A 19935-nucleotide genomic window follows, 5' to 3' on the forward strand; every position below is an offset into this window, starting at 1 on the left:
ATCAGATGTTCAAATCTTAACTGTTTCATCTGTCTTTTAAAACATGTACAATATTTCATGCTCAACAGGAGGTCTTTTTGAACTGGCAGCTGGAATATTGGATTGATATAATTTGTGGGCTGTGGCCCATCCTCAAACAGGACCCGTTAAGTGGATGGTCTGGATTACCATCAATCCATCCATGCAGAGATGGATTGAACAAGCTTCACTAAGTATAATTGAGTTAAAACATAAAATAATTCCTATGAAATAACTACCCATTTTGACGACTACTCAAGAGATTTTGCATTGCATGCTTGGCCAAGAAATGCATTACTTACAGTGTTCAAAATATCAATGTCATTATATGTATTGCTAGTTGGGGATATGGAAGCATATATCGATGACTGGTTGGGGATATGGAAGCATATATAGATACCATTGATACACTGAAATGTATCACTGGATGAGGAAAATATAAAGAAAATGGTGAAATTTCTCAATGGAACTAAATGAAAAAAAATGTATATATTTTCATATTTAAGAATCAAATAATTATTATACATATGTAAAGATCCATACATAATAGATTTTCTTTTAATAAAAGTCAAGAAAACATTAGAAAATATGGGAAATGTCATGCCCTAAAATTTGAAGACCGAGCATGCATCTCAAGAGTTTCATGGTGCAACTCGTATACTAGGTGTACTTAAATTAGTAAAATATATGTACAATCACAGGCAATCATTATGTATTATTGATGAGAAACCTAAGTTTCATCCATCCATTTCTCACTATTCACAAACCATCTAATGACCTATTCATTGGGGCCTTTTTCATATATAATAATCTAACTTTAACTAAATAAATTACAACTTATGTTCAATATAATTCATCCAAAAACAAATAATAATCAAGTTCTAAGTAATTAAAATGAATTAAATGATCATCCGACATCCAACTAAAAGAATTACATATCCATAACCCTCATAAATAGACGAAAGAGAATAAACAAGCAACATTTCCAAAAAATCAAATAACAATAATGACAATCAATGCAATAACCAATATTCCACCAAGAATTTCAAGTTCACATCCACCAAAATCAATCATAACGGACGAAACATCTAAATAACAAAATAATCAGAGATTCAATTCAAAGTCATAAGCTCTTCTTGTAATGGCCGTGAAAATTTAATAATCATAATAATAATAATAAAAGATTTTTTTGTTTTTAAAAATAAATATTATCTCTATTTTATATTTATTTAATCTCTATCTTATCTGTATCATTAATCCGTATACCTTATATATATATATATATATATATATATATATATATATATATATATATATATATATATATATCCCTAACCCTCCCTGCATGTCTCAAGATTCAAATACTCAAATGTATGTCATAAAAAAAAAAGAAGAAGTTCTAATCCAATTAGATATTAACAAAAAGACTACATGCAACAACAGAAAAATGAAGAAAGAGGATTTTGGATGGTTTAAATCAGGTATATATATCTTCCTTCTTTTAGTATTTTTTTTATACATTTAATATAATTTGATTCAATGTATGCAATGAACGGTGTGGATCGACCACACGTTCATTACATTGAATTGTGGGTAGATACGATGTAAAGGTGAGGGAAGTGTAAAATTCTGTAATTGTGATTAGCATGCATCTGGTCGAATTATATTAGATCTGTACGGATCATATGATCCCTAAGGCCAAAATATACAAGGCTCTAATTTTCAGATCAATCTCACCATCAGATGGGCCACATTAGTTAGATTTAGAAGTATTTAAGAATCTTAGATTTCTGTGCAATTGATTGGTATCATTTAGCATAGAAAGTTGAGATGGGCCATCGATTTATATGCGGTTAGATCCACACCATTCATCCAATGTGTAGAGGCAAAATATGCTATAACCTCAAGAATCTGGATGATCCAATCATCCGATGGGCTACCCCGATTAATCATTTGACATTCAATTTCATGATCTTAAAAAGAAAATCTAAATTTTAATAATTAAATTTAATAAACATATAAATTTAATTATTTAATCATTTAGGGTTTCGCCACCTAAGATGTATATCAAAGGTGGGCCCTCACCGTGTAATATAACTAGATAAATAACAACTTTGTGGGTATAATTAATTAGATCTCTGAATTCAAACCAAGCTAAGTAAGTACCTTGTGGATTTTACATTACCAGACTTAGGTGAGTAACTCAACATGTCTCATGATTCATTGGAATTAAAATAAATTATTAATGATTTTATTGATGAATGTAATAATTTAAGTATTTTGTTGTAATATTGTATGATGCGGTAAATTATATGCTAATATGTGCCAAATTGCATGAAATTACAATTGTATGTTGAAATTATTTATCAAGACAAGTATATATGGCAGTTATGAAAATGATACGTTCGTATATCATCTATCATTCATCGCATTTGCATAATACATGGTCAATCCCAGGGGCCTTCCCTGTAAGAATTGTCGATCCTGATAGAGTGTTACCAGATGCGGGCTATGCTTAAGCCTACCAAAAGGTGGAAGCCTACCTAACGGGTGGATGCGGGTTGACGACATCTAATCCAAGCAGATGGACGATCATCTCATTTGATGCATTCATACACCATTTGCATCCATATCATTGTACAAATATTTTTTATATTATTTTAATTGCTATGATTATGAACTATGTCGGATTATTTTAACTAAGCTTGGTCATTTTATTTTTTTATTGATAGAAAAACTATACAGAAGAGCCATTAGCAGATGATGTGACGTAAGAACCGGAATGATCCACCGCACTTGAACATAACCCATGTGAAACGTGGCCATAATTATCTAAAGATGAAGTGGCGGCATCAGACCATTTCTGATTATGTGATTTATTTACTAGAATAGTTTGATTAGCGTATAATGCATATTGGTATTAATTTTGATATTTTAAGAAATTATTTAGATTTATCTCATTGAAACAATGTTAGTCTGAAATAAATATATTTGTAGTATGATGATATAATAAATGAATGATTTTTAAGATTTATATTATTTTAAGAGTCGTTAAGATTTATATATACCTGGTTGATTGGTGCTAAGTGTTATGTATGTGTGATTGAAGTTGGGGTGAAACTTAGACTAAATGTAATTATCACATCTGATTAAATTGATCAAGGAATTAAGTTAGTACACTTTGTGTACAAGTTATGAACTGAAACTTGGGTCTGAGGGTGCACACTCTGTACCTGGATTTTAGAGTGTGACACTTCTTCAATTAGATAGGGCCACATGTCTCATGGATCGTTCATCAGCTCATCCGTATATTCTAGTTACACCAATGACTCAACATCAGTCACATTTGTTTGTTTTTCATTAATAAAAGGATGAGCTGCCTAGGCCAAATGAAAGTTTCCACCAGAGTTTGTTCACATTAAAAGCAAAATAGTAAAAGAGACCATAAAGCACATTAAATAAATGTTAATCTTATTAAATGAATAAAATGTATGAATGCATTGAGTAGGATATTCGTTTACCTGCTTGAGTTTGGAACAACACCAACCTACATCCACCACATGGGTAGGCTTCCATCGTATAGGTAGTTATGGATAAAACTTGCATATGAAAACGTAACAACTAGGATTGAGTTTCTTCAAGGGAGGTCCCCCAAGATCAACATAATGTAGTTCATCTGAGGAGGTCCCCCAGGATATACTATGATTGTATAATGTTTAAGTTTTGACCTTTATTTATAGGTTTACGATGTTAACGAATTGATCAGTGTATACATATAAGACAAACAAAATTTCCAGTATCACACATGTTTCAGACATCTATATATACATATACATGACATTTATTAAAAGAAAATGGATACTTCTAATCTAACACACTCACAGTAAATATTAAACAAATGCCATTTCAATTCAAATGAGAAGGAAATAAGTTGGATCCCTCACTTGAGAATTCAATGAGGATGATTTTTTTAAAAAATAAAAAATAAAATCAAACTAACTGAATTTAGAAATCTCCTAAAATACAACATACCACATAATCATTCTTCTAATTTATATGTTAATTCACATGGTGGGGCCCTCATTTGATTGATCATAATCATACTTGGAGTCCACAAAATTTTCAAGTAAAATCCATTCAAATCCAACCCCTTAACATAGGGTCTGTATTCATCATAATCTCATATGGAACCCACATCAAAGTGGTCTATACCATTTGGAATGGTCGATTCCCACTTCATTGTAATCTCATATGGGCCTAATAGCCTTTACCACATGCTTAACTAGCTAGTTTTTACTTATATATATATATATATATATATATATATATATATATATATATAGGGAAAAGGTACTATGCGCTCGACCTCACGAGTTCGTCCCATGAGGTCAAGCTGTGTGGGCCCCACCGTGATGCATTTCGAACATCTACCCCATCAGTCAGATGCACCATTCCATCGTGAGTGGGCCTAGGTCTCAAAAATCAAGTCAATCCGTGACTTTTGTGGGCCACACCACATACAGAAGTGGGGAGGGGCTGTGCACCATTAAAACATTCATAATCATTTTTTGGGCCCACCGAGATGTGGTTTGCAAATCCAGCCCATCCATTATGTGTGTCCCACTTGTATGAGGGTTTAGACCAAGTTTCAGCAGCATTCAAAACTCAGGTGGGCCCCACCAAGTGTTTTTATATGTTTTAACGGTGTCTTCACATGATTTTAGATGGTATGGCCCACCTAAGTTCCGTATACGGCTGATTTTTGGGATATCCCATAATTTAGAGAGGACCCATTAAATGCACGGTGTAGATGGTCAACACGCATCACTGTGGGGCCCACACAACTCGACCTCATAGGAGCTTATCGTGAGGTCGAGCGCATAGTACCTTTTCCCATATAGTGTGTGTGTGTGTGTACACACACACACACACACACACACACACACACATACACACACACACTGGTTTAGTTATTTAGGTAAAGGTATATATGTGTGCACCACCTATGTACACAATTTGGGGATGTTGTGGGAAAGTTATGGAATTTTTCAATGATATTTCAAGAGATGCTAAAATATGTATATTTACATTTTTAAGAATCGAATAATAACAAATATATATATATATATATATATATATATATATATATATATTTGTTATTATTCGATTCTTAAAAATGTAAATATACATATTTTCGGAAACAAATAATAAGTTTTCCTTTATTAGAGGCTTAAAAGTATGTATAGTAAACTCTAGAAAACATTAGATAAACATAGGAAAAATGGCATATCCATTCATCCATGCATGCATGTACATACAAACACACGCATGATCCGTCCATCTGTCCATCTATTCAACTATCCATGCATGTATATATACATATACATGCAATAACACATATACATACACATGCATGCATGATCCATTCATTCTTTCATGCATGCATACACACATCCATCCATCCAACCAACCATCCATCCATTCATCCATACATACATACATGCACCTATCAATCCATGCATGCATACATACATATACACACACATATGAACATGCATTTCATCCATCCATCCAAGCACACACACACACACACACATATAAACATGCATTTCATCCATCCATCCATGCATACATACATCCATACATGCATGAAATATACACACATACAAACATGCATTTTATCATACAACTTTACATTCATAATAAAATAAAATAAAATGAAGTTTCTTTTGATAAATAAATTCTTTTCTATATCAATACATTGGCTCATATATGGGTGATGTATATTACTGATATCTGATTTTTATGCTACCAGTGTTTTTGGGCGATACCAATAATATTGACAATATTATCAATCGAATCATATCATGGAGACTATCGATAATACAGCGGAACTGGATACTATCGATAATACTGCGGAATGATGGTTTACATGTATCGAAAACGTGCATATTTTCCTTAAGGGCATGTAATTTAGGTGCCACTTTAAAATGAATTCATCTCATTTTTGCCGGGATTAAAAATAATATTGATAAGCAACAATTTATATGAGGATGCATTTGGTTGTACTAAATATCATGAAATTGCATAATTAACTAGTTTAATTTGGTGCAAATTTTAATGAAATTTGGCACAACCAAACACACCTTAATTAAAATATAATCTCTAATACATAATTACTGATAAGAAAGGCTCCAAAGCTCTCAAAGCACCATAAGTTCTTACATTGAGTCTTTTGGACAGTCCAATCAATCAATCTGAACTATTTTCTAATTAGTCTAAAACCCATTTCATGGACACTGATCTAATGATCCAATTCATCCTAAATTTGACCTTATTTCTTGTAGCCATCCTTTTGTTAAGCCGTGGATGGGATGGTTAGGATTTCCACAAAAAAATAAAAATAAAAAAATCCTGTACAATCATAAAGAATCGATGATGGGCCCTGAAAAATACATGGATCAAATGGTTCACTTGACCTAATTTTTTGTGCAAGCGATCCCGGCAGTAAATATTAAGTTCTACTGATCAGATGGTTAAGACCGTTAGATCGAAGAGATGTTTGCACTTTAACCCATGAAATAGGTTCTTTAACCTAATAAACAATACAGATCAATGGATTGGATTGTCCAAGTGTCCCAATGCAACTGGAAGCACCATAACTTGTAGTGCTCTGAGAGCACAGGAGCTTCTCATAATTGTTAATCAAAATGAGATGGAACTCATTTTTAAGTGGCACCCAAACAGGCCCTCAAAGAAAAAAGAAAAAAGAAAATCAGCTGGGGAGCTCTGATTCCATAACCAGATGAGCTGAAACAAAACTAGAATTACAGTCATTCTACAATACTGCATTACAGTTTATACAAATGCTTTTATAAATTCAACGGCCTCCAGAAAGGACAGACTCCGTGACCGACGATGAGTTTAATAGCCCTCCCTCCAAAGAAGAAGGATATGACATGCAGAGTTCATCAAAACCTTCATTGGGCCCCTGCTCCACATCAAGAACAGAAGGATCCAAGCCGTCCGAAGGGAGATCAGGCAGATGAAGATTGCCATCCAAGAACTGTGTTACGTGCCGCATGCTCGGCCTAACTGCCGGTACTAAGTGCGAGCAAAGCAAACCAAGCTTCAGCACCAACTCCAGCTCATCCACCACATAATCATTACCCAATTTCGGATCCGCTGCCTCTATAATCGCCCCTCTCCTCCAGCAATCCCACACCCATTCCACCAAGATGACCTTCTCGGTCGACGCCCGTGGCTCGATAGGCCGCCTCCCACAAGCAACCTCAAGCATAAGAGCACCGAATGCAAACACATCAGTATGTGTGGTCGCCTTGCCGGTTCTTGTCATCTCAGGTGCAAGATAACCAAATGTCCCAACCACATGTGTGGTCTGAGGATTAGTCCCATGATCATATAATCGAGCGAGGCCGAAGTCTCCCAACCGTCCATTCAAATCTGCATCTAATAAAACATTACTAGCCTTGACATCTCTATGCACGACGACTTGCTCCCATTCTTCATGAAGATATAGAAGCCCATATGCTACACCTTGGAGGATCCTAAAACGTCGATGCCAGTCGAGAGCTGGGTTTTCGTCGGTGAATAAGAACTTGTCCAAGCTTCCATTAGGCATGAAATCATAGACCAAGAGGAGCTCCCCCTTCCGCCGGCAATACCCAAGTAATTGCACCAAGTTCCTGTGTCTGAGCCTTCCGATGCTTGTGATCTCGGCTACAAACTCCTTCATCCCTTGTTTTGAATCGTGGGAGACCCGCTTCACGGCAACTTGTACATCCGATGCCCTTAAGACTCCTTGGTACACTCTCCCAAATCCTCCCACACCAAGAAGCTTCTTGTCACTAAAGTCTTTGGTAGCGATTGATAGATCCTTGAAAGAGAACCTATGTGGACCGTATTCTTGCTCCCAATCTTCACGTATTTCTTCGTATTTCTTCCTTCTCATGACATATATGCTTCCTGATATGACCATCAATGAAAGAACTACCGCAGCCAAGGACAATCCAATTTGCAAACTTCGATTTACTCCAGATTCTCTTCGTCCTGGAATGGGTGGAAGGCGTGAAATATCGATCTCTTCCGCTTGGCCATTTAGCTTGAAACTCCAGCCTAGGATATAATGGGATGAAGCGACCGCACCAGTCGCCGATGAGAAACCAACGTGCATGGAATTCATGAAAATTGAAGAAAGATTAACGTTGCATGATAGAAGTGGGATGTTGGGTTTGCGTGTGTGTAAAGGAGATATTGTTACATTGAGCTGATTCTCTACCCCATTAAAATCAATCCAAACTTGCATGGCATCTCCACTTAAAAGATCTAAGCTCTTGTTCTTTCCATCTTTGTTATCATAGTAGGCTGCAGGAGCCGATTCGATCGATCTCAGGCTATTTACATCGATGCCCACATGGTTGTGATCGACATCACCAAATTCAACGCTCCTCATGGTGTCTAGCTCAACCGCGAACACATGATTTGATGATTTTCCATCGTTTGAAATATTGAAGAGTCCCAGATACTGGGTCTCCATGGCTTCCGGAAAATCCATGGATGGTGAGATTGTAAAGGCGAGTCCATGACCGCTGTTTTTTCGATGCTCCTCTGGCAAAATTGAGAAAACAAAAGAAGTAGAGAATGAGAAGGAAGAGAGAGGATCCCTACCGTCTGAGGAGTTTCCAAATTCGATTGGATATCGGTAGAAAGCGCGGCCGATCTGTTGGTACGACACGTTGGTGAGCTGCAGGAGACCATCGGGGTGGATGAGTGCAATGCCATTCAGGCTCATGTTATCATCATGGAAGCCGTTGTAGATGAAATGGTCTTTTTGTTCATCTGAGTATGAGAGTTTCATGGGAAGAAAGAAAAGTAGAGAGTGTAGGAATCTGACAGTGAGAGATTTTTCCATGGAGAAGATAAGGATAAGGAACGAAAGCTTTTCTATAGATGGAATTTGGGTTTGTGATTTTATAATATGAAAGGGGACTCTAGGATTCTGTGAGTGAGAGATGTTTCCATGGAGAAGATAAAGAAAGAAAGCTTTTCCACAGATGGAAATTGGGTTCGTGATTTTATAATCTGGAAGGTTTAGAAGACTTTGGATTATGTGATCATATGCTCTTAAAGACTTCGAAAGTAGAAAAGTTTGTTTGGAGAGGTTGACTTCGTCTAGTGGGTCCCACACGTGGATGGACCATGGTCGATAATCACAACCAATGGGTGATCCTAGCAACCCGTTTCACCGTTGACTATTATCATCGTTAACTATTTTCATCTCACCGTTTGTATGGGTGGGACGGTCTGATCGATGCAGTTTTCAACAGGGGGAACCCAAAGGTGGGCCCTACTGGATCGACGGTCAGGATTCAATGCGCATCTTTCCTGTGTGAGGTAATCAGATTCGGACGTCCCTTCCCGACCCATCTCGCCGAACACAGCCTCCCATTTATTAGGATTGCGGGATCGGTCTGTACACGCGACAGGGATGGTCTACGAATGCTCACATGCGCACCTTCTTACGTGAGCACCCGTGTGAACCTTTTTACAAGTGTCATAGAAACAAAATCGGAACGGTCCAAGTTACGTGTCACCCCTTGAAACGTTATTATCCAAACTTTCAGCTGATAAAAATCTATGGTGGGCCATTAAAAAGAGAAATACAAATAAAGGGAGGAAAATGTTTCTTTTTTTCATAGATCACCATAGTTTTATATCGGGCTGAAGAATAGGAATATGAAATTTAATGGGGTTACGCATCACATGAACCGTTCAGATTCTGTGTCCATCACACGTGTACAAAGGTGTGCACGGGTGCTCGCGTTAGTTGGTGCGCAGGTGAGCATTCCCCGGTCTACTTGCATACACCTTCCATTCAGTGTATTCTCTTTCGGTGTAGAATCCATCCCTCGCGCTGGATCAGCGTTGGGAGTTCGGCCCCCAATTACTGACGTGGAACGTCCAAATCGGGTCCAGACAGATAAGTTAGTGGTTTTGTCCTTATGAAGGTCGTTCGAAAATACCAACCGTCAGTTTTCTGCACTAAACGTCGATCGTTAACCAATTTCATTTTATCTGTACATTTGAGGGTCATTTCACGTGTTCTAGGATAATATGTTTGGTCTGAATTCAAAACGTATCCTTACGTCCTTCGGAACCAAAAGATGGACGGTCTAGATCGACAGCTGACAATTATTGTGCGACGGACACCCATCTCAATTCAGCGCGATTGTTGAAGGAACGATCTTATCTTGTCTCCAAGTGGTTTGCGAGGACTCCAAGGTACACGAAGGCGTCCGTAGACTTTTCAGTCAAGAAACGAAAAGTCGACTTTTCATATTTTTGAACGGTCTATATCTCCCAAGACGGGAACTGATTAGGTGTTACCCACGTAACACAATAGTGCGTGTTTCCCATACCGTGGGGCCCACCTTGATGCATGTGTTATATCCACGCTGTCCATCAGTTTTTACAGCTCATTGAGGGCATAGTCCGAAAAATGAAGCAGATCCAAATATCAGGTGGACCACACGATAGGAAAAAGTGGTCATTGAACGTCCACCTTCCTAGGGACCACCGTGATGTTTATATGCCATTCAATAAGGTCACACAGATCTGGATAAAGGGAAAACATAAATATCAGCTTGATCCAAAACTTTTGTGGTTCATAAGAAGCTTTTAATAGTGGCCGTTCAGTTACAACTGTTTGCCGTGGTGTGATTCACCTGAATTCGGATCTGCTTTATTTTTGGGCTAATACCTTAAAATAAGCTGGAAAAAAACTAACGAACGGCGTGGATATATAACACCTATATTAAGGTGGGCCCCACGGTCAGGAAAACACCCATTAACGTGTTACCCGGTGCACCAAATCCGCTCCCGCCTAAAACACCCCTGTAATTTGTAAATGATTCCAGGGACTTGCCAGAAGATGCAAACCCAGTTATGGTGAGACCCACGTGGCTGCTCGTACGGATAATCTTAACCGTTCATCACATGGGCCTTGCGCCACTCCGGCAATTATATAAAGATGAAGGACTATATGTGTCACGTCCCGAAATTTGAGTACAAATTGTGCACCCTTATAACTTGAGTTTCAGTTCGTAAGTCGTACATAAAGTATACTAACTTAATTCCTTAATCAGTTTAATTAGAGGTGATAATTACATTCAGTCTAAGTTCCATCCCAACTCCAATCACACATACATAATACTTAGCACCAATCAACCAGGCATATATAAATCTTGACGATTCTTAAAATAATATAAATATTAAAAATCATTCATTTGTTATATCATCATACTACAAATATGATTATTCCAGGCTAACATATTATTTTAATTAGATAAATTTAAACAATTTCCTAAAATCTCAAAATCAATACTAATATGCATTATACGCTAATCAAACTATTCTAGTAAATAAATCACATAATCAGAAATGGTTTAATGCTGCCACTTCATCTTTAAATAAGTATGACCACGTTTCATATGGGTCGTGTTCAGGTACGGTGGATTCTTTCGGTTCTTGTGCCCCATCATCTACTAATGGCTCTTCTGTACGGTTTTTTCATCAATAAAAAAGTAAGCTAGCCAGGCTTAATGAAATAATTCAACATGATTCATAATTATAGCAATTAAAATAATATAAAAATGTATGTACTATGATATGGATGCAAAATGGCGTATGAATGCATCAGATGGGATGATTGTCCATCTGCCTGGGTTGGATGTCGCCAACCCGCATCCACCCGTTGGGTAGGCTTCCACTTTTCGATAGGCTTGGGCATAGCCCGCATCTGGTAGCTCTACCAGAATCGACATTTCTTCCACGGAGGGCCCCTAGGATCGACCATGCATGTAAATGTAATGAAAGATGAATGATATGTAAATGCATATTTTTCATGTTTGGCATAGTTGTCTTGATCAGAATATTTACATATGAATTTAGCATACAATTATCATAACAAAATACTTAAATCAGTATATTAATCAATAAAATAATTTCAAATGATTTATTTTAATTTTAATGAATTATGAGACGAGTTAGGTTACTACCTGAATCTGATAGTGTAGAATCCACAAGATAAATGGGTTGGTTTGAATTCATAGATCCTATCAGTTATATTAACAACATTATTATTCATGTAGTTATTTTACATGGTGGGGCTCACCTTAATATATATCCTAAGTGGCTAAACCCTAAATGATCAAATAATTAAAATTATATGTTTATTAAATTTAATTATCAAGATTTAGATTTTCTTTTTAAGATCTTGAAATTGAATGTCAAATAATTAATTGGGGTAGCCCACCGGATGATTGGATCTCCATATTCTTGAGGTCTTGGAATATTTTGCCTCTACATATTAGATGAATGGTATAGATCTAACTATATATACACAAATGGCCCATCTCGATTTTCTACACTAAGTGATATCAATCAGTTGTATAGAAATCTAAGCTTTCCTTATTAAACATTTATAGATTTGACTAGTGTGGCCCATCTGACGGTCAGATCGATCTGAAATTCAAGGCATTGTTATCTTTTGATTCTTAGGATCAAATGACCTGTTCAGATCTATCTTAATACAATCATATTCCATCTATTCAATTTATTCCTAAAATAATACTAAACAGATCTAAAATCATAAAACATCACTTTGTTAAATTTGTCTCTACACACTTATATAATATCATGTGGATGATCCACACCATTTATTGTATAAATCGGAAAGAAATTAACAACATAGTAAAAAAATTAAAAAGATCTAAAGGTTGATACTTGATGAAACCTTCTTAGAATCTCCTCTTCTTCTTTTTCTTTTTTTTTTCTTTTTTTTTTTTCTGTAGGGCTTCCTATTTCCTTTTTTTTTTTCTTATGTAGAAACCTCTCTGATCTCTTTTTAAAGAAACTTCTTATAAAGATAGGATGAGCACATCTTCTCTTATCCTGAATTTGAATTTTTTTATGACATTTGATAAAAAAAAATTATATTACTACTTTAAGAATTGATCCATAAACTTTTTTCTCAACTAAGAATGTCTCTACCAACTCAATTATTGACTTATTCTTATTTTTTTATTTAAAAATAAAATATTTAAATATTTAATTTAGTTTTTTTAATGCACCAAAATTTAAGATTGTTACATTCTACCTCCCTTAAAATAAAATCTCGTCCTCGAGATTTAGAAACTAACTTCTCAAAATTTTCTGGTTTTAATGGCGTTTGTCATGCTTATGTTATGAATGATTTTAGACACTAGATTGGTCTCTTAGTTTTTCTAGTAGTAAATTTATAAATATGTAAAATTTTGTCAAAAACTAAAGTTTATAGAAGATTCAAAAATTCAGACAGTGAGGGTTGTTTAGAAATAAACGTTTTTTTTTTTCAGTTAAAAATAAAACTAACTTTGGTTTTTTAAAAAAAATTTAATTTCTAGTTTCTTAATTATTATTATTATTATTATTATTTTTAGGGTAATCTAGCATAATTGGGAGATCTTTTATTTTGTTGCACGTCAATGAAATCCTTACAATCCCTTCCCACATTTTCTCTTCTGGTGGCTGCACGAGTCCCTCCCCGGCTTTCACAAGGAACTTTGGGCCATCATTTTTTTAATTTTTTTAATTTATTTTTAAATTTTTTTAAAGGAAAGTAGACTCCTGCCACCAAAATTCCATTAATCTGAAAATTTTACAGGCCTTCGGGAGGGTCGCAACAAAAAGACTACGATCACTCCTATCGTGTCACCCCACTAACCTATCTTTCCTTTTTTACAAATAAACAAACCAACCAAGAAAGGACAACCCAACAAGTAAAGGATAGGGAGCTAAAAGCAAAAAACCCTATACAACTTCGAAAGGGGAAGGAACCTGCATGAAATACCGGGGACTAAGGAGTTGTGCGGATCGATCCGAGGCCTACTTTATCGAGAAAGACTAACCCCTTAACTTGCTTGGGGAGAGAATCGAAGTGGTCATGAAGATAAGTCACCTGGGTCTTGCTCCCAATCTTCGCCATACCATCGGCTGGACCATTGCCCTCACGGAAACAACGTATGAATCTGAAGCTACCTGACCTGTTCAGCATGGTGATCTTGTTAACCCATGGTTTCCAACTCCACGGACATGAAATAGCACCCAGTAGGATGTCCATTAACAACTTTCAGTCCGATTCCACAATCGTTTGGCACATCCCTTTTCTTAAGCATATCTGCATTCCGTCATGAATTGCTCTTAGCTCAGCGAGGTTATTAGTGCCAACCCCATACCCGACAGAGAACACGAAGATAAAAGAACCATCATCCTTTCTGCAAATGCCTCCTCCACTGGAAAGGCCTAGGTTATCCCTAGCTGACCCGTCAACATTTAATTTAAACTAACCTGGGGAGGGATGAATCCATTTAATCATCATGGAGACTGATCTGAGCTGTCTGGGAGCTGGATGATTTGGGGTGTCCTTGGATCAGACATGAGACTGGGGACTGGACTGAAAATTGGGAATAGTCTGAAAAGCCCACCAGTTGATGCGACCAATGGAAGTTATGGCGTTCATAGCAACATCGCTAAAAGTGGCCTCATTTCTAGCCCTCTATAACTCCCAAAGGATAAGGAGGGGGAGAGCAGTTCTTACCTGTCGAGAGGCAGCACTAGGAGCATCGACATTTCTCCATTGGAGGAGTCTGCCAATAATAGAGACGTGAGCAACAGGGGAGATGCTGCATAGACTCCGAAAATGATTCCAAATGTGGGTCGCCTGCTGACCATGAAGAAATAAATGGGATAATGTCTCCCTGTTTGGCTGTGCGATTCCATCCATCTTGCAGCAACGACATTTGGAAGCGAGAACAATACCTTTTGTCTGGACTCTACTATCTACCGGGATGGCATCTTGCAACAGACTCCATGTGAATAGTGAGATTTTTAGGGGTAAGTGGTTGAGCCAGACCCAATCCCCCCATGTGACATTGTTGGAGTTCCTTTTGGTGAGCGTCCACGCTGATTTGAGGGTGAACTCCCCCGTAGAATTGAAGGGCCATATACATTCGGACGGTTCCTCAGTTGTGGCGAATCCTCTTTTGAAAATTTCATCTATCATATGCTGAGGCAGATACCCGAACAAACTGGAAGGTGGAAGCGGCCCAGAACAACCTAGGAGATCCTTCACCTTCAAGTTCCTTAACTCAGGCGGGATTGCCCTTTCTGCATGTTGCTGCAATGGCCCAAGTCCGCACCAATTCATAGTCCAGATGTTAGCCTCTCCTCGACCCACCGTCCAATGCGTGTGCTGAAGAATGGAAGGAAGGAAGCTCTTGATTTTCTTCCAAAGAGGGGAGCTGTTGCGTTGCAGAGTAGTGAAGGTGACGTCTTTCAGGTCTCTTTCATGCTTGGCTTGCATTAGTTTTACCCAAGGGCCATGGTTTTTACCATATTTGACATTCCAAGCTAGCTTCATTTGCAGAGCGTTTAGGACTTCGTTTAGATTCCTAATCCTTAGGCCTCCCTCCTCCTTTAGCTTGGTTACTTTCTTCCACGCGATCCAATGAAAATTTTTCTTCCCTTCGGCCCAGCCCCAAAAGAAATCAGCGAACTTTCTATCCAGTTGTTAGATCACCTGAGAAGGGATGCACATAGCTGACATAATGTGGATTGGAAAGCTGCTTAAGATATGGCAAATTAAAGTCATTCTTCTCGCTTGAGAGATAAGCCTAGCAGCCCACCCTGAAATTCTATTGCTGACCTTGTCTAGGAGAAGCTGAAAATTAGACAAATGGATTTTCCCCCTAACCAAAGGTGCCCCCAGATAGTGCCTACCTTCCCTTAGACTCCCGAATCCTAGCACATCACGTACACTTCTGTTCTTGGCCGCAGACCATTTCGACGGCCCCAAATAACTGCTCTTGTTGTAATTTATTTTTTGACCGGTCGCTGCTTGAAAAACACGCAGAAATTCTTTTATAGATTTGAGGGAAGATCAGCTGGCATTGAGGAAAACTAACATGTCGTCCGCAAATAGCAGGTGAGATATTGGCGGGCATCTTTGCGGGAATTTGAAGGGGAGACATCTCCCTTCCTCCATCAGCTTCTAGCAGTTGATTGAGAAAGCTTCCATAGCTAATATGAAGAGAGCCGGGGATAGTGGGTCACCCTGGCGTAGGCCACACGTTGATTTGAAGAAACCGGTAGCTTTCCCATTAACGATGATGGAGAACCAACTGTTGGCCCAACAAGATTCGAGGAGCTGCACACTTTTGTCATTGAAACCGAATTTGAGGAGGGCTTGCTTGAGGTACGACCAGTTCACCCTGTCATATGCCTTTTTGAGGTCAAGTTTGAGGATTAGATTACCTCCCCTGACTTTCCTGTTTAATTCTCTCATAACTTCTTACGCGAGAGCGATGTTTTTCGCAATATATCTCCCTTGGACGAAGGATCCTTGCTCCTATGAAATCAGCTGAGGCAAAGAAGGCTTAGTCTGTTAGAAAGAACCTTTGCAAAGATTTTGTATATGACATTACAAATGTTTATTGCCTGAAATCAGAGAAGTTGGTAGCCGCAGGGTTTTTAGGGATTAAGCAAATAAGAGTAGAAGTGAAGGCCCGCGGAAGATGAGCTCCTGAAAACATAGCCACCACAGCCTTATGAATATCTTCACCCACAATATTCCAGCAAGTTGTGTAAAAGGAAGCAGTGAAACCATCAGGACCAGCCGCTCCATCCTACGGGATGGATTTGAGAGTGGAGAAAACTTCCTCCTTGGATGGAGGAATCTGCAAGGAAACATTATCTTGGGGAATAACCCGTTGCGGGATTTGCCGAACAAAATCAGACGTGAAGGATATTTCTTCCTCTTGGAATAGGCTTTGGAAATACGATACTGCCACCAATTTAATGCTCTCTTGATCTGAGATGACTGACCCATCGTCCATGGTGATAGAGAGAATTGCAACTCTTCTAATCCTCTCACTCGCTGACGTGTGGAAGAAGGAAGTGTTTTTGTCACCTTCTTTAAGCCCTGAATTCCTCAATTTTTGTTTCTAAAAAACCTCTTCCTTAAGCTCTAAATTCTCCAGCTTCTATCTAATTTGAAGGCTTTCCTGGAGGAGGGCGTCTGATGTGTCAGCCTGCAACTTGTTACAATAATATCTATCTCCTCCTCTACCTTTTAAATCTGGTGGAAGATGTTCCCGAAGTGCTCTTTCTTCCACACTCTGAGCAGTTGTTTCACTTTTTTCCTTTGTTTTAGAAAAATGTTGATTAAGGGATCATCAGCACATTTGCCTTCCCAAGCCTTCTTGATTATCGATTAGAAGGATTCGTGTAATGTCCACATTCTGAGGAACCTGAAAGGCTTTGCCTTGGGCTGGATGAGGGAAGGGAAGACTAGCCGAAGGGACGCATGGTCTGACTTGGATCGAGGGAGATGTTCCATGTGGAACAGAGGGAATCTGTTCGCCCGGCTGCAATTCATCAACAGTCTGTTGAGGCGAGCCCAAACCCGGGCATTTCCTTCACGATTGTTGCACCAAGTGAAACGAGCACCAGAAAAGCCAGCATCTATCAACCCCGCTAATTGGATTGTATCAGCAAAATCAGCCATACTTGAGCTGTTTGGAGGATGAATACCCCGTTTCTCGTTCGGGTTTACGACAACATTAAAATCCCCTGCAATAACCCAAGGCTCATGAATACTTCTACTAAGAGAGGTCAGGTCTTGCCACAGATCTCTTCGCTGCACTCTGCAACAACGCCCATACACTATGGACATCAGAATGGGGTCAGAATTTGGGGAGATAAACGCCTTCAGAGTGATTAGTTGGGTGGTTGACGCCATCACTGAAACATTTAGTTGGTTTTCATAAAAAATCCAGATCTTACCTCCCTTGTCGCTGTTGGAAACCGAGCCATGGAAACCAATCTTCAAACCTGTAGTCACTCTCCTATCTTCCCTGAGCATTGGCTCAATGATAGCTATAATCCACGGATTGAATTTCTTTACCATCCTTTTGAGCGCACGAATCGTAGGGACATTACCCACCCCGCGCGCGTTCCATATAATAGCATTATCCATTGGTCACACAACCTGTATTCGCGGCCCTTCTCTTCAATTTCCGAAGTCTACTATACCAAACACTTGAAGCATGATTGTCGGCTTTGAATTTGGAGGATTTCTTCCTGGACTTTAAATGTTTAGAAGAGGCATTCTACAGCTGGTGCTCTGGATCTGTTTCTGCTGAATCCGATATGTTTGGCCATTTCTTTAACTGATCCTTCCTTCTTTCCAGGTTGAAGTAAGGAGACAAGTCGACTAAGATGTCCCCCAGCATCTCATCCGAAAGAGAGTTGAGCTATTGTCTCCATCGTCTTAGATCATTCAGAGTGGTCTCCCTGTTTGTGGACTGAGACTCGAGAAGATGACTAGGAGGCTATTTTTGCTAGGATAGTGGAGGGGCACCTTTCGATCTTGCGTGAGCATGGAGGGGATCTAATATGGCGAAACGCTAAGCCACATTTTGTTCAGTGATAGCTCGTTGAGGAGAGGGGGTGCTCGCAGCGTGATTGGGATGTGGGCTGGAGTTCTCCTGATGCTTGTGGCCAGTCTCTTGTTGAGATAAAGATATCGCCGGGATCTCAGAGGGGGCTAAGTTCAAGGGAAGGAGTGACCCAAAACCACCTCGATCATAAGATGAAGGGGGAGGGGGATCAGGCAAGAACCGGGATTGTCTGAGGAGGGGGTAGGGAGAGTGGGGTGCTAGTAGGAGTAGTAATGGTCAGCCTGTAGGCTCTGCAGATAAAATGAAGAGGCTTAGTAATGAGGTCGGGAGGTGGACCAGTAGACGTTCCAGCCACAAGATCAGTGAGAGAGGAGGGGTAAAGGTTGATAGGGGCCACTGCCTCAGGTAGGGGAGGGGGAAGGGTCAATAGAGATTATTCAAGGGGGGGGGGGGGGGGGGAGGGGGGGTCCAGAAGGGTTGAAGGTGTATAACACCCAATCTTTAATAGACATGTGAGGTTTATGCAGATTAGGAGATTGGGCTGCAGTTCGGAGAGAGAACCTACTATCCTCAATAATCCCGAAAACAAGGAAAGATATATCCTCAACCATCAAATATCTACTGGAATGGAAGTTGAGGTGAGGGGATAGCCTGACCCTGATTCTAATGAAGCTCTAGAAGGTGGCATGCATGGACACGCTATCGATTTTCAGGAGTTCTCCAAAGCTCTTTACAATGTTACCAATCACCGATGAATGCCACGCATGGGGCGGGATGCCAATCAGACGGATCCAGATACCTTGAGATAATCCTACAGTAGTCAGAGACCAGTCTCGGACGCTGAGCAGTTTCATTTGTCTATGTAGAGTGTGATTAGAGGCAAAAACCTCCTTGTCTTCTTTTGATTTGAATTTCATCAGAAACTGATTTGGGGAAATCCGTGTGACATCCACCTGATGTCCACTGATTGCCAAATGCTTTAATGCATCAATGATGTGAAGAATGGAAATCGATTCATCTGCAGCTATAACGGATAGGGTTGTAGATAGATCTTGTTTGAGGTGATTTACCAGCCGAGCATCCGTTTGGATCTTGTAAGCATCCGGGGAGAGTGGCTCCGAGGCGAGTGTATACAGATGGGGGGGGGGGGCCCGGCAGGGATGTTTCTGTCTATCGTGGGGAAAGATTGCCTTTAGGTGGGATTGTTCGATTTAAGGACATGGGAATCTTGCGTATACTCCTGTGGGGGTTTCCGGGCTTGGTTCTTTGCCTAGGTGACATTTGCTATCCTTCCATCAATTTTTCGATCATGTAGACATCCTATAGCATTGTATGCATCCTATTCATAGCGGAATCGTATGAAGGCGAATCCTCTTGAGCGATTAAGGTCTCTATTCCA

The 19935-nt window shown here is 39.1% G+C and overlaps 1 protein-coding gene across 2 annotated transcripts; it reads right to left on the reverse strand.

The window, feature by feature from the left end:
- Nucleotides 1-6781: 6781 nt before the first annotated feature.
- LOC131243784 (L-type lectin-domain containing receptor kinase IV.2-like) lies at nucleotides 6782-9122 on the reverse strand. 2 transcript variants are annotated; one of them, XM_058243365.1, is made up of 2 exons: nucleotides 8707-9122; nucleotides 6782-8154 (listed from the first exon to the last, which is right to left on the reverse strand). In XM_058243365.1, the coding sequence occupies exons 1-2, from the start codon at nucleotides 8948-8950 to the stop codon at nucleotides 6899-6901; spliced, it is 1500 nt and encodes a 499-aa protein (XP_058099348.1). In that variant the 5' UTR covers nucleotides 8951-9122; the 3' UTR covers nucleotides 6782-6898. The 2 variants fall into 2 exon arrangements, with proteins under 2 accessions (XP_058099348.1, XP_058099347.1); XM_058243364.1 differs by having other exon boundaries at nucleotides 6782-9122.
- Nucleotides 9123-19935: the final 10813 nt, after the last annotated feature.

The sequence above is a fragment of the Magnolia sinica genome, chromosome 4 (genome assembly GCF_029962835.1).
Source record: "Magnolia sinica isolate HGM2019 chromosome 4, MsV1, whole genome shotgun sequence".
NCBI lineage: Eukaryota > Viridiplantae > Streptophyta > Magnoliopsida > Magnoliales > Magnoliaceae > Magnolia > Magnolia sinica.

Bases quoted from the DNA above. Each gene is read 5' to 3' on its own strand.
- LOC131243784 (XM_058243364.1), bottom strand. From the start codon at position 8,950: ATGGAAAAATCTCTCACTGTCAGATTCCTACACTCTCTACTTTTCTTT.